We start from the raw sequence: 12,279 nt of genomic DNA on the forward strand, positions 1-12,279 counted from the left end.
GTGCTTGTAGACTGTCTCTCCCATTAGACAATTCCAATTTAAAATACAGATTAGCTCTGACAAAACTGACCCAGGCTGTCTTTTCTCTTTGATGGTTTCAATTTCAGGCTTATCCATCACCAATGATTGTAATACGACAGGATTTTGACAGAACAGGGGTAGGAGTTTTGAATTCTTACCTGCAATTTCCAGCTCGAGGGGATAATAGCGAAGGGAAAAACAGCAATAACTGAGTTGTAGGATATGAAAATATGCTGAATTTCCACCTTGGAGTTTTATGCTCCTTGGCATTCAACAAGTCGCTTTCCCTGTTGAACAAATAAGCTCTCTTATACCAAATTATGAGCTTTACAGAACCTATCACATCTCTCGTTTTACCTTGAGAGCGAGGAAGCTTGGGGCAAACAATGATCAATTTCAGTGGTTATTAGCCTGGATATTTATTATATCCAGGCCTTGTCTTTGTGTGGCTTTATGTTCTGTTTCTATTGGAGGGTTTTATTGCAAGTATGATTTTGCGTCCTTCCTAAGTATTTTCCCCAGCCATGGCTTCCATGACACTGCTCTCACTTTCTGCTTTCTGCCCGTTTCTTCAGCTCCCTTTTCCTCCCACTTCTCTGCCCACCATTTAAGTGCTGGGTTCCTCAGGATGCCTGCTCTTTTCTCTCTCTTGACATACAACCTGTGGATTTCTTATACACTGAGGATTTTAATGCTGCCCAGATACTGATGACTCCCAAATCAGTATCTCCAACTCCAGTCTTTTCTTGAGTTTGATTCCAATTCATATCCATTAACTGCTTGTTAGGCGACTAGTGTTTGAGTGTGTCCCTCAAGTACCTTATATACTCAATGACTCTAACTTTGAGCTCCTCACCTTTTTCCCCCAAGACCTGCCCTTCTGCTCTGCTTCCGCTGTCCCCAGTCTTAGTGGACAATTCAGGCAATGACCCAGTGGCTCAAGTAGGAGACTGCGAGTTCCCTAAGACTCTTGTCTATTTCTCACCCCCCACATTCAATGTCCATATCCTGTTGATTTCCCTCCTAAGCATTTCTGAAATCTCTCTCTCTCTGTCTCTCTTCTTTTCTACTAGCTCAGAATTTCAGACCTGGAATCAGATGGTAACTCTCATCCTGGCTGTTTCTTTATCTTCCTAACCTCTCCATAACATGTTTAAAACATTTCTGTGTTTTCCTGTTTCTTACAGAATTAAACTGAGACTCATCAGCATGGAACAAAGGCCTTCCATGACTGGTTCCTGCCCATCTCAATCTCATCCCTCATTTTACACCTTCACAGCTGCTTGCCATCTCACATGGGAACCATACTGTTTCACACTTCCATAGCCTTGCTGATGCTGTTCTGTGTACCTGGAATACCTTTGCCACTTTTCTTTGCAAATTCTTATACAACCTTAACTCAGCTCAGGTATTATTCATTCAACAAACATTTATTGAATATCAAGTATGTGCCAGACAGTGTTGGGGTCCCAGAGTGGAGCAGGCAGAGAGGGACTCTGTCCTCATAAATCTTAATTCTAATAGCTCTTACTAAACTACGATGTGCCAGGGCTTCTCCCTCTGCCTGCCCTCTCCAGCAGCCTGTCTACACTCCATTATTACCCTTGGCCTGTTAGGCTGAAATAACCATCTGTTCTCCCTTACCTACTGTACTATGTATTTCTTGAGGGTAGGGGTCATGCCATATTCACCTCAGCATTCTTCGTGTCTGGAACAGTGCTTAGCCCTAGGTATATTCTCAGTGTCTTTACCCTGTTGAATTCAACTATCAGTTATAAATACGTGACTGCAGCCTCAGTTTAAACTTCGCAGCCATCCTCAGGATATGCTCCTAGGATATCCTGTACTATTTCTTCCCAGAATTTTGCACAGTTGTAGCTAGTAATTTTTTCAATTATTTACGTTATTTGTTTAAATTTGATTTTCTGCACTAAGTTGTAAATTCCACAAGGTTGATGAAATAACTAGCACAGTGCATCCTATAATAAGTGCTCAATAAATATTTGTTAACTGACAGACTGACATTTTCCTGCTGGATAACAATCTTGAATGCGTTACTGGGGTCTACAGAAAACTTAGACCCAATTGCCTGCTGGCCTAATGCCTTACTCTACCCATCTGTAAAATGGAGATGTTCCTGTGGGATACTGTCAGATAGCAGATGAGCGAGCTTTAGATACAACCATATCAGAACAAATATGCATAAATAAAGTACACAAAAAAGGAAAGATGGGATGAAAAGATTAAACATATCAAGGGAAATTCCAGATGAGCTTTGAAATACCTATTTTAGGATGTGGTATTTTATTCTCCCACAGGAAATATAAACATTTTCTTCTCTTTTTCCTTCCCAGCACCTGAGACAGCAATTACTGGGCAAGATGAAGTTGAATCAGAACAGGTAAAATTCTTTGCGAGGTATTTGAAGTATATGACTTAGATTTTAAAAATCCACAGTACAGGTTTGCAGAAATGCACTAGGGGAGCAGATATGTCTAAGTGGCAAAATGAATCGCAGCTGTTATGAAATAGCTAAGGAATTTGTAGACTTCGACTCTTGGCAGAAATAAAGTTGATATTGTGACTGCTGTATGTGCAGATGCTTTGAAAAGCAAAAAAGGAAAAAGTACAAAAACATGGAAAATCATGTGCGTTCCTTCTGTGTGGCCGGGATTGGTGACATCCTGCAGAATCGGCACCTGCCACCAGCATTCCTCTCATTTCCTGAGAGTATCCTCCATTAGTGTTTATTATTACAAAAAGGATTCAGGCCACTTTAAGTAAAAACTTCAGGCAGTATAGACATCTATAAAGGAAATGTGAAGTTCCTCCTTCCCTTCTGTCTTTTTCCTCTGCTCTCTCCTTGGAGAGAGATAGTTGTCCTGTCCTTGCTGCTCTGTTGGAGAATGGGACAGGAAGGTGAGCATGGAGCCTGGCCTGGGCAATGGGAGATGGCAGATCCCCCCGACAAGAATGAGATGCTGCCTGTCAAGAAGCGCTTCTCAAACTATTTGGTGCCAGGATCCCTTTATATTCATAAAAATTAAAACTGAGAAGTTAAAAAACGATATTTATGAATTCATTTAAAAATAAGAATAACAAACTCATTACATGTTAACATTTTTATGAAAAATAAGTATATTTTCCCAAATGAAAAAATGTTAGTGAGGAAAGTGGCATGGCTTTACGTTTTTGCACCCTCATTAATGTCTGGCTTGATAGGAGACAGAGAGATTCTCGAATCTGCTTACATATTGCATCATCAGGGTGATGACATCATCACATCACATGTCACGTCATCTCTTGGACATCTCGTGAGAGAATGACGGTGGAAATGGCAAAGAATGTCTCTTGGGGGGCTGGCCCCGTGGCCAAGCGGTTGGGTTCTCGCGCTCCACTGCAGGCGGCCCAGTGTTTCGTTGGTTCGAATCCTGGGCGCGGACATGGCACTGCTCATCAGACCACGCTGAGGCAGCGTCCCACATGCCACAACTGGAAGGACCCACAACGAAGAGTATACAACTATGTACCGGGGGGCTTTGGGAAGAAAAAGGAAAAAATAAAAAAATCTTTAAAAAAAAAAAAAAAAAAGAATGTCTCTTGGAAATCATTTGGACCTCACAGGTCCGCTGGCTACACGTTGAGAACCATTGCTGTAGAAGATTTGAAATTGAGTTCCATTTTTTTGTTTAATCTTGTTGCCTCTAGAAGTCTAAGTCCTCCCTGAGAAGAACTGCACAGGGCTAGGGGGAGCTCAAAGGATTCAGGTTATGGCCAGCAAAGAGATTTAACAATGGAAAACACAGTTCACAGCCCAGTTATTTTTTTATCTTCAGACCCTCGAGCCCCACAGCCCATATGCCTGACATCTAAGACTGAGGAAATTTTGGGGGCCTGGTAAAATGTTTCAGGTCTGCAGAGATTTTTTAGAAAATTCTGATTTGTAATACTAGCTTCGTTTTGATCTTGAGACACATTGGACAGAAGGTGCTGAGATGCAGTGAAGCTGCGGGCGATTGGAAGATAAGATTGGGAGGGGAAACTCATGTGAGGATGACGTTCAAAAAGGAATGACCCAATCGCCTTCCTTGTGTCTCACCAGGTAAAAATGGCTGAGAACTTCGACCTGCTGATGATCATTGCTCCCTCCCTGGGATTTGTGCTGTTGGCCTTGCTTGTGGCGTTTTTCATTCGAGGTAAGGAGGACAGGACCAGGTGGGATGGAGCCCTTCAGAGCTATGGAGACTCCAGGAGAACCTGGGAGCACCTTGATTCTGCTTCCTGCCCCTTTCTCCGTTCCCTTCTCCACTCTCCATTTCTATCATTGTCTGCATCCCAACTGAGGAGTTAACAGTCAACTCCTTCTCCCTAAGATACTCAGGCTTTGTGTATCATCCTTCTGATAGAATTTATATTTTGGAAAAGAAAAAAAATAAGAGCACTTTCATTTATTGGACACTTATTCTGTGCCAGTCCTGATGTTATACTCTTGACATGCCGAACTCATTTCAACCTTATTACTGCTTAAGTGGAAAGTCCTATTATTCTCATCATCTTGGCCAGGGCTCCTCCTCTGGCCAAGATTGCCCCAGGAATAGAGCCATCAATGATGTCTGTCTTCATGTTTGTTCCTTTAAAGCAAGCTTTCTTAACCTAGGGTCCACAGATAGACCTCAGAGGACATTTGAATCCCTTGAAATCATGTGCTAAAGTGCTCGTATGTTCATGTCTGCATTTTCAGGGGATGGGGTCCATAGTTTTTATTAGATTCTCTAGCTGGTCCATGACCTTGCACCCCACCTCCCTGTCTTCAAACAGTTTTAAAACACTACAAAAAGGAGTCATGACACAGGCTTTATAGTTTGCATGCGAAGTATAGGCATATGGCACCTAGTCCTATTGTAAAATGAAAAAAAAAGTTGTTCTGCGGTTATTAACAGAAGCTGTTTCAAGGTAATAAGTGAGGAGATAAGACTAGTAACCATCTCAGCTTGTTTGATGTGAAACTTGTATATTTTAACACCTGTCCCTGATGAACACTGCAAAAGGAAATTTGGGACTTCGTGGAAGCCTGCCATGAGCCCTCATAAAAGGGTGTGGTACAGTTTTGAAAATTCTGGGTATGTCTCATAGGGAAGTGTTTTAAAATTCAAGGGAGTCCTTGAATTTTGAGGGGCAAATGACTCAAGAATGAAGCTGCTTAGTGCCATGGCCCAAACGCTGGAGCAACTTTGTAATTGATGGGCACAGTCTTGGGGTCCAAAGAAATCAGTCGTTTGACCTGGGAAAAGGAATGGCTTTCCCTGCCAGAGCCAGCCCCCAACTTCTCCCCTTTGGACCACCTCTGCTCTTCAAAAGGTAGCTTTGCCCTTCCCCTAGCACTTCACAGGTTCCGGCACGGGTAGTCTGTTACAACGTTGCCTTGTCTTTTCAGGGAAAGTCATGAAAACCAATTGTTTCCAGAAACACACAAGGTAATTTATCTTGCATGACTGATTGTTGTAATGATTGTACAAGCTGTTACAAATGATTAGATACTACTCAGTGGTTTAATGACTTGTGCTTGTGTTCTGATTAAATACAGGGCTGGAGAGATGTGGCATTAGAGATGAAAAAGACCTGGGGATTTAGCTGACGTTAACCTCTGTCTTGATTAACACTGTGTTGTGTTTGTTCAAAATGCAAATACACAGACAGGTTGCATTAATAGCAGTAAGACACACAAAAGAAGGTGATAAGGCACTGTACTCTGTGCTGGAAATTCTTTGTCCAACTCTAGCCAACTCACTTTAAAAAGACCTTGTTAAACTGGAGTTCTTGGAGAGGAGAGTTGGCAGGATGGAAAATGAAAAGACATGTAGAATATCATTCCTGGGATTTGGTTCCTCTGCCCGTTTAGACCATGGGAGCAATTCCTTTGTTTTTTATCTATCTATGGATATATTTATTTATTTATTCATTATTTTTTTGCTGAGGAAGATTGGCCCTGAGCTAACATCTATGCCAATCTTCCTCTATTTTGTATGTGGGATGCTGCCACAGCAGGGCTGCTGATGAGTGGTGTAGGTCTGAGCTCGGGAAGTAAACCTGGGCCGCTGAAACAAAGCGTGCTGAGCTTAAACACTAGGCCACAGGGTGGGCTCCTTTTTTGTTTTATTTTTCTTAAAAATAGTTTGAAGAGTCTCTGGAAAGGGATTTTAGATATCTGTCATGTTCTATACCTTTTTGGAAAGAAATGAGAAAATTTGGTATAACCTGTGATGAAGACCTTATCAAATCAATACCATAGTATTTATTAACAAATAAATATTAGCAACTAGGGAAACTGAGGCTTAGCCAGGTGACTTTCCAAGGTTGTACTTGGAGGTCCTTTTGGTAAATAAACACATTTAGATCATTTCATATTTTGCTAGTAAGAAACTTTTAATTCCCTTATTAGAATAGATTGGCAAAAGCCCTTATTCCCTGTGGCCTCAGTTTTCCCATCTGAGAAATGAGTGGCTTGGACTGGATGGACTGAAGGACTCTGGTCTTGGTGTCTCCCATTATCAGCCTCTTTCTTCTCTTTGTAGGTTAGACAACGCTGGAGAAAGTAAAAATGTCCTTGATGACATGCAGCATGGAAGAGAGGATGAAGACGGTCTTTTCACACTCTAACATGCCACTTTTCCTTAGGATTGAGGATTGGGACATGATGTGTGATTTTTTTCAAAAGAAGTCTTAGAATGTTTTGATTTTTTTTTTTTAAAGCCCCATCTATGCCATTGTTGTCATTGGTCCGGTGCTTTCACAAATGAAAGGTACTTTAGAGACCACACCTTCTCTGCCCCATGTTTTACTCTCCTCTGTAGCATCACTGCTAAGTGATCTTCCACACCATGCTTGAACACTTTCAGTGATGGTGAGCTCACTACCACACTTTAGGAAGTCCATTCAATCTCAGGGCAGTTTCGAGACTAGAAATATTTAAAACAAAGTCTATCTCCAGATAGCATCTGCCTATGGGTCCTAGTTGAACTCCTCGTGCTTACGCAAAATGTGTCTAATTTCTCTTTTACCTGGTAAAAGTAGTGCTCCAGATGCTGGAAAGAGAACCTCAGGCCTCTCCAAATTGCCTTTCCTCTGGGACATGATTTCTGGTCCTTGCTCTGCCCTACCTGCCTTTTCCTTGTAAGCATTTGTATCTCTCTTTTTATGCCCAACTTTCAGAGTTCAGTGCCCCAGCCTAGGTATGATGTGAGCAGCCCTGGGTCTATGCTTCATCAGTAATGCAGGAAATGATGTGGAATTACACCACAGTTTTGGCTCACCTCTAAAACTGCTAGGTTTTCTACTATTTTCTGTTCACATTTGAATGTCCTTAGAGGTGACCATAGCATCACATCTTAATGCTTGCTTGGGGAATTTAATTTTGAAAACAACCAAGAGTCCATCAAAGCAAAATGTGGTGAACGGTGTAGACATTCAACCAGGGCCAGCACCTGGATGTGACAGTAAGGTGGTCCAGATTAGTTTCTCTAAAGACAGTTCGTGAAAATTTGTTCCTTAAAAAGAACAGGTTTATTTAAAGACTTTAATAGCTAGCAGCATGAGAAACCTTGGAGAGAGATGAAAACAAACAGTTGAATGAATGAATAAAAAGAATGAGAGAGGCCTTGGGTTGGGCAGAAATGTGGAAAGTCAACCAGGTCTGAAAGAAATTTCCCTGAAATACTTCCAAGTATGTTTAGGGCAATAGCAGCATTAATGAAATAAGCACACAGTCTTTCAAGGTAACCACCTTTTGTATTTCTACTCTCTTGATATTACCTTTAAGAGAGGAAAATAGTCAGTCTTGATTGTATTGTGCAGTCAAGGCTGTGCTTGACTGGTACAGCCTGTAGATTTCTCGTGTGGACCCAGCAGTTAATCTAAAAATCCCCCTCTCACCCGGGCACTTGAAGAACAACTCGCCCAGCGGACCGTGCCTTCTGGCTCATTCTTTCGGTGCTGAGCACAGTGGCAGGTTTGGCCTAAGTGAAGGAAACAACTGGCAGCCTGTGGGTAGCTTCTTTTTGGGGCTTGACTTGCTCCTCTATGTCAGCTTAAGATACTAGAAATGATTTTGGCTAGTGTGCTAAACTCAAGTTTAGAAAATGAGGGGGAAAATGGACCTAAAGTCAGGTTCAGGGCCTCAGTTTCCCCAACTGGAAAATAGAGTGGGACTAGATGACCTTGTATAGATAGTCAGGTCTAATATTTTGCAAGTCGATGATACAACCCAGCCTAACTTAGTTCATGCTCCCTTGTCATCTTCCAGAACCACCACCACCATCAATGCCACCACTAACTTGGGTCTGATTAGAAAAAAGAAGACAGCAAATACTCCCTAAACAGAATATTTAAGCTCAATGGATACCCTTCTGTTTTGCAAGGGGGCCATCTTCAACCTCTTCCCAAGTATATTTCTGAAAATCCTCGGTTAGACCAAAATACATTTAAATGACCAATCATAGTACTTTAGAACTGGTGATGGCCTCCAGGAGCCCCTAGCCTAGTAGCTCTCAACCTTAGCTGAACATCCCAATTAACTGGAGAATTTTTTTAAAATGCCAATTCCCAAGTCCCATCTTTAAGAGATCCTTTTGCAGTTGGTCTGGGGTGTGGCCTGGGCGTCTGAATTTTTAAAAAAATGCCCCAAGTGGTTCTAATGTGCAGCCAGGGCTAAGAACCACTGCTCTAGCCCAGTGGTTTTCAAACTATGCACTTCAGATCAGCAGCCTCAGCATCCCCTGGAACTTGTTGGACATACAAATTCTTGTCCCCACCCCATACCATCTGAATCAGAAACTCTGGGGGTTGTGGGGTGGAGCCCAGTGATCTGTTTTTTAACAAACCCTCAGGTGATTCTGATGCACACTAGAGTTTGAGAATTATTGCAGCACAAAAAATCCGTAACATGGGGATAGAGATTTCAAGAAAAGATTCCTCCTTAACCAGGGTTTGGTGGGGGTGGGGGTGGCTATGCTGAGCATGGAGAGTTTCCAGCAGCGGCAGGCCAAGGTCCAGGTGGAGGTCCCTGTCAGAGACCTCATTTAAGCTAGCCTTACTTTCTGCTTGGACTCCTGCAATAGCTTCCTCACCACACTCACCAACTTCACTCCTTTCCCTCTCTGATTTGTTCTCCATGCTGGGGCAGAGATGACTTTTCCAAATGCAGATCTGAGATTCTTGTCTCGTGACTTCTACCCACGGTGTAGCAGAAGCACACTTAGGGTCTCCCCAAAGCTGGGGTGGCAGACGATGACTTCAGAGGCCAGGCAGCTGATACAGATGAGTGAGGCAGTGGGACGTGATGTGGCCTGTAACAAAGCAGAGTGTGTGTGCGTCCACTTAAAGGCATTAACATTCAAAGTTAGTTAAAATAACATCCTAGGTAAGCTACACAAGGCAACCAGTTTGAGACTCAAACATCCAGGGGATGGGGGTTGGTTTTACCAAATGACGAATTAGTGAACATATCTTTCTTATACTGAGACTCCCTGATCAGAGGAGGTTGTTGGAGTAGTTGTTGCTCGCTTTCCCTCTCTATGCAATCAAGATGCCATCTACAAACTTCTTAGTATCTATTGCGTGTCCAGGACGAGAAGAGAGAATCACTTCCCTTTAAGGAGCTTAAAAATCTAAATGAGAAAAAAACACCCATGGAAAAGCAATAGAGTAGGCTCAGTGTTGTTTTTCCATTTCTCCAAGGAAGGACTTTGATGGAGAAGTGCCTCTTTTGGCTAATGTTTATCGGTGGGTCCACAATCAAACCTTGAGGATTTAGAGCAACCTAATTCTGCAACCTTGACCTTGGCCTTTCTAGGCTAAATGAAAGAGAGAACATCCAATCCTTAAGGAGCATTTGCTGTGTTCTGGGCACTCTATTAAGTGTTGCAAGGCAATTTCGCATTGAATCCACACAGCCCGATGAAACATATTATTTCTGCTTTCGGAGCTGAGAAAACAGAGACAGGGGAAGGAATTTGCTCAAGGTCACGTAGTCCAACTTCCTGTGACAGAGGCGGGACTTGAACCAGGCTGGAAGGACGCCATACTCTTAACCACTACCCTGTCCTTCACAGCGAGGCCCAAATTTAGGACTTCATGCATAAAGAACTGCAGCATTGACCTGTGTTGGTCCCAAATGGATTCTAGTTTACTCAGATGCTCGGCAATCTGAGTGTTTTGATGGTTCTCCAATCCCAACCCCTTTATCGCTCAATCTTCCCTTGTCCCCACATTATTTACTCAGAATCTTATTTGCATTTGCAGAGGAAGCTGCAAGTGGAGAACCTGGCAGGAGCCTTAATGAAGCCAGGTGGGACACATTTAAATGGGAATGTGTTGAACTAACTCATGAAGAACTGAAGCCAGCTGTCAGCGGGCTTAATGAAAGGTTAACAGGAATCCGGCAATGGGTGGCTGGGGAGACTCTCTGTCTCTCTAAAGAAAACAAAAAGTTGAGAAGTGGGCTCCCTGGGTGGATGCAAGAGCAGAAGGAGGAAGCCACTTGTAACCAGAAGGCTGGGTCTCAAAATAGAGTTTCATTTGGATTTGTAAACATGTTACAATCTTAAAAAAAATTTAAAAAGCACTGTGAGTTCTCAGCTCTCTGAGCATCAAAGGACAGTGAAAGGGAGGGTTCCCGAGTGAGATGAATGCTAATACTGTTATGAGGGAGCTTGGGGAGCTCTGGAGAAGGCTGCTCACAAGACAGAAGGCGGGTTCATTTTCTAATTGAGCTGAAAAGGTTCTGTTCCACAGTTGTATGCTTTATCAATGTTGCATGTAGAGTAAGGGAGTGGGAGAGCAGGAAAGACCCTTACATATCCTTCGATTCACCTCCTATTTTTTAGCTGATGAAACTGAGGCCCAGGAAGGGGAAATGAGTTACCCCATGCTATACAGTAAACCAGTTCCAGGGCAGAGACCTAAACCATGTACCCTAGACTTATCTCTGTGGCCATGTCATAAACTTGACCTTGTAGTTTTCTAAGTCTACCTGCATCTGCCTGATTATTTACCCTTCTGAAGTCACATTTATTAAGTTCTTGTGGGTGCATGCAACTCAGCATTTCTTCTCTTTGAGCCGTCTTTCCCAGCAGACCCACAACTCATGACTGTCACTCCCAGAAAGAGGAATTGGAATGTGGAAGTGCAAAGCTTGGCTGTTCTGTTGTTCTCTTAAGAACACTACCGAAACTAGGGGGACCAACTTGTCCAGGTTTTGAAATTCAGAGTCCTACACGTGGGAACCCCCTTGCTCCCCGGCAAACTAGGATGGTTTGTCAGCTCAAGTCCATAACTAAACTAGAGATCAAAAACAACAGCCCTCTGAGTTCTTTCATCCTCAGCCCCTGCTCTTGCCTTTATCGCAGTGATGATTTTAGTCTGTGACTGTGCAATTGGACCCAAGTGGAATTTAATTTGTTCAGATCCAGCAATAGAATAGACTACAATAGAAATAGAATAGCAATAGAATAGAAATCTAGATTCTAGCCCCTTGCTATTCAAGATGTGGGGCTCAGACCAGCAGTTTTATCTTTATCTGGGGGCTTGTTAGAAATGTGGAATGTCAGCCCTGCAGAATCAGAATCTGCATTTGGACAAAGTCTCTGTGTGATTCACATGCATGTTAAAGATTGAGAAGTACTGGTCTAAAGCATTGATTTTCAAACAATGTGGCTGCACTTTGAGATCATACAGGGAATTAAAAAAATACTGATGCTCGACTCCCCTCTGAGGTCCTGATTTAATTGGCACGGGGTAGACCTGGGCATCAGGAGCTTCTAAAGCACCTCAGGTCATTCTAATATGCAGCAATGTTTGCGAACAACTGTTCTAAGGGGAGGGTACTTTGCACCAGAAAGTCATGTTGCTAACTCATCAGAGAACTCTCGGCCTAAGTTACAAGTTTATGTGGGTCTAATAGCCCCACATGATTTTGCTCAAAGAAATGATCAATAAAATTGCTCAAGAAGATCTGAGGAGACAAGATAATGACTTTAATCTCCCAATTACTATGGATGAGGCCTATTAAAGTAATTAACAACCAAGAAATAACATTTGGTCTGTGGAAAGTAATAATGAGAAAACAGAAAAGATAAACAGAGAAGGAATGTCTGGGGGTCAAGGTGGTGCTATTATTCTCTTCAGAGACATCAGAGGGATAATGAGGAGATGATGCTAAGATTATAAGAGAAACATGGAGGATTAGTAAGGTGGAAACCTTTG

At 42.6% G+C, this 12,279-nt stretch overlaps 1 protein-coding gene across 4 annotated transcripts in view; it reads left to right on the forward strand.

Moving 5' to 3' along the window:
- TIMD4 (T cell immunoglobulin and mucin domain containing 4) overlaps positions 1–11,777 on the forward strand; it is a 92,685-nt gene extending 80,908 nt beyond the window's left edge. For all 4 annotated transcript variants that reach the window (XM_008514850.2, XM_008514844.2, XM_008514856.2 and 1 more), the window contains exons 10-13: positions 2,376–2,422; positions 4,124–4,217; positions 5,456–5,495; positions 6,594–11,777. In XM_008514850.2, the coding sequence (XP_008513072.1) occupies positions 2,376–2,422; positions 4,124–4,217; positions 5,456–5,495; positions 6,594–6,678 (266 nt within the window). In that variant the 3' untranslated portion in view covers positions 6,679–11,777. The remainder of the gene's footprint in view (positions 1–2,375; positions 2,423–4,123; positions 4,218–5,455; positions 5,496–6,593) is intronic.
- The last annotated feature ends 502 nt before the right edge of the window (positions 11,778–12,279 follow it).

The sequence above is a fragment of the Equus przewalskii genome, chromosome 13, assembly GCF_037783145.1.
Source record: "Equus przewalskii isolate Varuska chromosome 13, EquPr2, whole genome shotgun sequence".
NCBI lineage: Eukaryota > Metazoa > Chordata > Mammalia > Perissodactyla > Equidae > Equus > Equus przewalskii.